Source organism: Solanum tuberosum, unplaced genomic scaffold (genome assembly GCF_000226075.1).
Source record: "Solanum tuberosum cultivar DM 1-3 516 R44 unplaced genomic scaffold, SolTub_3.0 scf00105, whole genome shotgun sequence".
Classification (NCBI taxonomy): Eukaryota; Viridiplantae; Streptophyta; class Magnoliopsida; order Solanales; family Solanaceae; genus Solanum; species Solanum tuberosum.
In genome coordinates this window covers 1,498,807-1,505,140 of record NW_006239031.1, presented here as the reverse complement: position 1 = coordinate 1,505,140, position 6,334 = coordinate 1,498,807, and the positions used below count along the sequence as shown (strand labels likewise).

The 6,334-nt window shown below is 36.4% G+C and overlaps 1 protein-coding gene across 3 annotated transcripts in view; it reads left to right on the top strand.

Annotated features, from left to right (window-relative positions):
- Positions 1-460: 460 nt before the first annotated feature.
- LOC102588797 (nuclear pore complex protein NUP98B-like) overlaps positions 461-6,334 on the top strand; it is a 15,597-nt gene continuing 9,723 nt past the window's right edge. The window contains exons 1-7 of one of the 3 annotated variants that reach the window (XM_015309571.1): positions 462-814; positions 1,692-1,779; positions 1,872-1,932; positions 2,591-2,648; positions 2,730-2,913; positions 3,296-3,409; positions 3,621-4,084. In XM_015309571.1, the coding sequence (XP_015165057.1) occupies positions 1,923-1,932; positions 2,591-2,648; positions 2,730-2,913; positions 3,296-3,409; positions 3,621-3,662 (408 nt within the window). In that variant the 5' untranslated portion in view covers positions 462-814; positions 1,692-1,779; positions 1,872-1,922 and the 3' untranslated portion in view covers positions 3,663-4,084. Of the gene's footprint in view, positions 815-1,691; positions 1,780-1,871; positions 1,933-2,590; positions 2,649-2,729; positions 2,914-3,295; positions 4,825-6,334 lie in introns of those variants that run through there. The other 2 variants (XM_015309569.1, XM_015309570.1) reach the window with 2 other exon arrangements.

The window sequence follows — 6,334 nt, the reverse complement described above, 5'->3', positions numbered from 1 at the left end:
GGTGCAAGGTTAACTTTATTGTCCATTTTCTCATGTATTGGAGCAGATTAATCAATGTTTCGAGGGAGAATTTTGCTCTGTAATGAGTAATCTGTATGCTCTATATTGATCTGAAATCCTTGTCGAGCTTTTACTAAATACCACTAGGTACTATTTATTACTACATCATATTTTTTGATATCTTAAGTGTTCAATCTTGATCAAATTTGCAAACCAGGAAAAGAAAGTACACACCACCTTTTCTTAAGAACTCTGGTTTTGGAAAGTCAGCATTTGGCATTAATCAGAAAGGAAGTAGAATAACATCATATATTGCAATTCTAGAGAACGATATCACAGGACCTGGTAGTGGAAAAATTCAATCCATTTGTGGAATACAATGCAGACTTATAAAGATAAAAGCCAGGAGGAGTTGAGGTTCTAGCACTACCAGTTAGGTGATAAAGGTATCCTTAATTTGTTCTCTTCTGTAATCTATATGTTCTATATTCATCTGAAATCCTTGTTGAGCTTTTATTAAATACTACTAAGTACTATTTGTTCCTACTTCATATTTTTAGATATCTTAAGTGTTCAATCTCGATCAAATTTGCAAACTAGGAAAAGAAAGTACAACACCCTTTGCTCAAGAGCTCTGGTTTTGGAAAGTCCGCATTTAGTATTAGTTTGAAAGGAAGTAGAACAACATCATACATTGCAACTCCAGAGATAGATTGCACAAGACCCGGAGGTGGAGAAATTCAATCCATTTGTGGAATGCAGACTTATCAAGAAAAAAGCCAGGAGGAGTTGAGGTTTGAGGACTACCAGTTAGGTAATAAAGGTGTCCTTAACTTGTTATCTTATCTGTAGATAACAAAGAAATCTACCTTGCATTCAATTAACACTTTTTATACTTCATGGTGGGTGAATTTGCAGGTCAGAAATGTTAGTCTTCATTTAGTGTTTCCAACACACAGGGAGTGTCATCGACAACACTAGGCCTTTCAAATCACTAGTATTTAACCAATCAACTGTTGATCAACCTTTTTATTCCCATTTTAAGTACATTTGCAGTGGAAAGAACAGGGCTTGACACAATAAAATGAAAAATTCTACAGCAACTGCATCTACCCATTTCCGAAGTCACAGCAGTTCATTTTCCATATATTTCCCCCAACACATCATTAATAAACTCTTGTGCACTGGAAGTAGAGTTGAATCTAGTGCCTCAGATGTTTCTCCTTTCTCCATGGATCCATTCAAGGCCATTTTCACCTTTAAAACCAACTTCCAGTTCTTCCACTACATCCACCTTTTCTCCATTAAGGAATCCATGGGCTTTATCAACATCTGCCACTCTATCACATAACAATCTCCACTGTCTCCATGTTCAGTGTCACCTTCCACGTATACTTAGTTAACAAAACTATCAGGCCACTCCTGTTTTGTCAAAAGAACTTTTCTCCCTCTCCTGTTTTAACTATAGGAGGCCATCCACAATCGACATTATGTTTCAAGCACTCCACTTGCTGCTAGTTAAAATACTTCTAAGTGTTTCTGATCGTATGTGCAGTTAGATCTCATTTATACCTCTCTGCCATTGACTTTCTGTCATATATAAATAATATAAAACACACCTTATGGTCTATAAAATTGGTGAAGCACTTCTACTGTGGTGTTGTACATCTAAGCTATTGCTACTCTTGCAGCCTTTGTTCTTTGGTCCTCTGCAGCCAGAAATGACTCCTAAAGTTGGAGCAACACTTCCAACAACCAACGCTTCTCACCCATCAACAGGTACTTCGTGCAGTTTGCCTTGCTCTTTTGAGGTTGATAGTATGTTGGATTGTAATCCATGTAACTAATCCTCCTAGCACCTGTTTTTTCAGAAGGGTCTAGTTGCTCAGAAATTGGACAAGGAGGTGGTCAGCCAAGTATCAATGACCAACAGTGAGTATCAAACTTAACCATTTATTGTTTTACTTACTGCGTGAGTTATAAAATTCCTAATTTTGACTTCTAGACTTTCCTGACATTCTTTTTATTTCCACTGCCTAAGTTATTACTCCACAGCCACGTTTTAACCTGATAGTTTTATTCTTCTTCTGGTTACTAATTTACAGATATGTGTCTCAAAATCCTACTAAGACGTTCTTGAACAATGATCTATTGGCCTTTCCCATTCAGCATTGCATTGTACATTATGCTTATGTACTTGTGAAAGAAATATGATGCCTGTCGGATGCAGTGTACATATGGAGAAGTGAGAACCTTGTGAGATGATGTCTGTTGGGTGGGCTTTGTAACGTTGGTACCTTTGTCTTTGGTGCCTAGATTGTTATTTTTTTAATTGTCTCTGGCCTTTTTCTTTTTAAAACATTTTCTTGCTATATGTATCAGCATCCTTGGCATACTCGTATTGGTAACCTTAACATCTTTGACACTCAGTACTTTGGTATTTGTGATGATTATATCCATGTGCTTTTGCTTTGTTTATCACTTTTGTCTTTGAATGCAACAAACTGTGTCTTGACTCCTCTTGTTTCTCTTGAGATAACATATGGCTTAACGTTCTTTTTGTTCTTTCTTTTGGGGCATGCTTTTGTAGGGTGCATGGCAGCTTTGGATGCTGAAAATTACTTGCAAGAAATCGGTGCCCAAGAGGGGTCTGTCTCTTCTTTTTCTTGCCTCTGTGATCCTTTATTTGTACTTTCTCATGCACCAGCTATACCTTAACATATTTGCAGGTCTTACTTTCCGAGAATCATGGAAGTGAATCCATCACCAATTATGCCTCCTGCTTTTCCTAGAATCATGGAAGTGAATCCATCACCAATTACGCCTCCTGCTGAAACACAACCTTCAGTCCAAATCTCGGTAGAGCACCTGAATTTGGCAACATCCATCCAGTATGGAATTTCTAGTTTACCTGTAAGTTCACATTTCTGAACAACTAAGCATAATTAATGTTGCTCCTAGATGTGTTCATTGGTCTTAAACCAAGTATCATACTCACTAGAAGTTACATGATGTTTTGGGATGCCTCATTACTATTGCTATAAATGTTATGCACCTTGAAAGACAGTTTTTGGTTTTACTGCATCAAGTAGGTTTATTCTAATTAATTTCAGTATTTCTTCAATAAGATGTAAACATCAATATAGCTGTCCAAGTTCCAAACAAACTCTCCAAAGTATCAGACATGATAATGTTTTTATAGCTGCACTTTTATTGTTAAACTCATACTGTTTATGTTTAACGTGAAAACAGAAGTTGTAGGCTATTATGAAAATTTCTACTGTTGTGGTTGCAGGTTTCTAACAACCCTACTACGATCAGACGAAAATCCTCGTTGATAATTCGACATTCATCTCTAAGTCAGCATATGTTGCCACCGAAATACAAACCTACAAGTGATATACCAAAGGTGAAAAGTTGGATTTTATGTGAGACTTGTTTAGTAGTTTGTGGCATGCTTTGGTTGATGGACTAAATTTTAAGATAAACACATATCATATGCAAAGATTGCAAGTACGGGTATCCTTTTGGTGATATAATACAACACAAAGTCCATATTTTCCTCTAATCCAAGTAAAACACTGGAAAATTTAACAGGACTATAAAATTTGTTTATGTAGTTCTCTTTTTCATGGATGAAGAAAACACTTCTGGTGTACTAAGGACAGAAGTCATCATCATTCCAAGGGACTGGGCAATTTTCTAAAATTTTCCCCTCTACCAACAGCGTTGAAGTTTGAGGTGGGAATTCACTCAGGGTTTGAGGTGGTAATTTTCCTTTCTACCACACGGCTCAATTTTTCTGTTTATTTTATCAAACAGGGATCAGGTATTTCATTTTTTTGGTAACTAAAAACTGTGGAACCTAAATTTTGCAAAATCAAAACCAGTAGCGAATATGAATTACCAGAAACTGAATTGTTTTGGATCACTGGTCTTGTATTTGGATGCAGGAACTTGTAACAGGTGTTCCGACATTCCATGAGAGGTGTTCATCTTCTCTGCTAACAACAACAACAAACCCAATGTAGTACCATAAGCAGGGCTCTGGGATAGAGTGTTCACAGATCCCTACCTTGTGGAGGTAGAGAAACTATTTCCGAAAGATCCTCAGCTCGAGTAACGCACATCAAAGTAGTCAAAAGTTCTGTCTTTTCTACTATTGTAAGATAATTGTACCAGCTAAAAACATCTAAAGAACAATGGAACACTATAGAGTTCAGGAAGATAAGGGTAGGATAAATCTCAAAGGTGTCGAAAATAACTAATTTTGCCTTTACTAGCATTCCTAAAATTTATTTAAAAGTGCTTTCAGATTGCGGCTTTCTAGTTATGTTGAGAAGTCTATAGGAAGCTTACCTGAGATTTGGTGTTCTGTTAACCACATTGCCTTTTACACAGAGGAAAAAGAAGAAATTGTGTGGAGAGTATTTTCAAAGTATTTCCAAATAGAATAAGTTGGTATTTTATCTTGACCTATAGGTTATTGGCATCTTAATGTATATATTTCTATGTGTCTATTTATTGTAACAGGATAATTGTTATTGCACTTTCTGACATATTGTGACTTGATCACATGTATGGATTTAGCAAAGAAGTTGTTGAATGCCATGTTATGTCTTTTGATGAAATATCTATAGACATCTCTTCTTAGTTCCATGGGGAAATTTCCCTGTCACGAGAATAAAATGGCTAAAAAATGTATTGCCTGAGTCACTGGGCTACTAAAAGATATCAGATGGAGACCAAAATTCTGGGGGGCGCTAGTATTTAACCAAATAGGGGAGGGGGTGAGGGAGTGGTTGGGCTATAGAAGAAGAGGTGAGGGAAGCGGTGGTTAGTTGTCTGGGGGACAAGGCTCCGAGTCCTGATGGATTCTCTTTTGCTTTTTTCCAACAATGTTGGAGGATAGTCAAATGTGAGCTGTTGGTGACCGATGCAGAATTCAGAATTCAGGGGAGTTCGAGAAAAGTCTTAATGCATCCTTTGTTACTATTGTGCCAAAGAAGGAAGGTGTGACAAGTATAAAGGACTATAGACCTATTAGTCCGGTAGGAAGCATTTACAAGATTTTATTTAAGGTGCTTTCAAATAAATTAAAAAGGTTCTGGATGAGACGGTCTCCAGTTCTCAGAACGGTTTTATGGAAGGAAGACAGATATTGGATGCTGCTTTTGTGACCAATGAAGTGGTTAACTCTAGAAAGAAAAGGTGTGTGGGGAATTTTATGCAATTTGGATATTAAGAAAGCTTATAATCATGCGAAATTAGGATTTCTGGATTCTATTATGTCGATGATGGGTTTTGGGGACAAGTGGAGTAGTTGGATGACTAGATCAGGTTTTGCATTTCCACTGCAAAATTGTCATTTGCTGTTTCAAATCTTCTATCCTTGTTGAGACTTGAGATATCTTCCTGGAAAACTCATGTGTGGCAAGTGCCATTTTCTGTGTGAGAACTTCTCTCCTTGGGTGGTTAAAGAGTCACTTCTGAACTCATGTGAATTTTGGTAAAATATACATAGAGATAAAATTTAAAAATATGCTATTGAAATTTCAATGCACATACAATCTATTTTAGGTAATATGTTCCTTCTGCTCTCCCTTACTACAGATTGATTAGATTCCTCTGTGCTTGTAGAGCTGATGGACACATTCTCCTCCCTCTTTTACTCTATATGCTATTCTCATTACATCTTATGAATGTGACTGCATGGAATATGTTGTTTTGGGTAACTTCTTGAACGTCAAAGATCATGCTAGAAAAAATTATCATGATGTGGCTACAATGTTGAGAAACATCTCAATTAACTTTTGTAACTGACCCCTTGTTTCCATTTTGGTCTGTTGCAAAATGCTTTCCTCTGTAGTCTGTCCTATATTGGAAGTATTGTTCCTTAAATTAAAATCTGTCCAAAAGGATTTTGCTTCTTTTCTTGTTTATCACCTTTTCAAAATTACACTAAAAGAATATTGATACCAGGTTAGCACCTCTGTAGAGCCTCTGTTAATACAACTCTCCTTGGTGAAAATCAAAGTCATATGGAGATTATTTTATGATTCTACCATCTCAACTTATGAGACAAAAATGAAAAATGACTTCAACACAATACTCAAGTCCGATTTCTCTATGTTTTTCAATTTTCTCATGTTTGGTTGGACAAAATTTTGGGGAAAAAATCTCTAGGAAAGGAAGTTCCTTAAAAATGTAGAAAATGACTTCCCTAGTAGAATTAGAGAAAACAAGTTCCTTGAGTGAATTCCACACTATTTTTTATTTTTTTTGAAATTGGTAAATTATGAATTCCACACTAATTGCCTAATCCCCAGCCTCC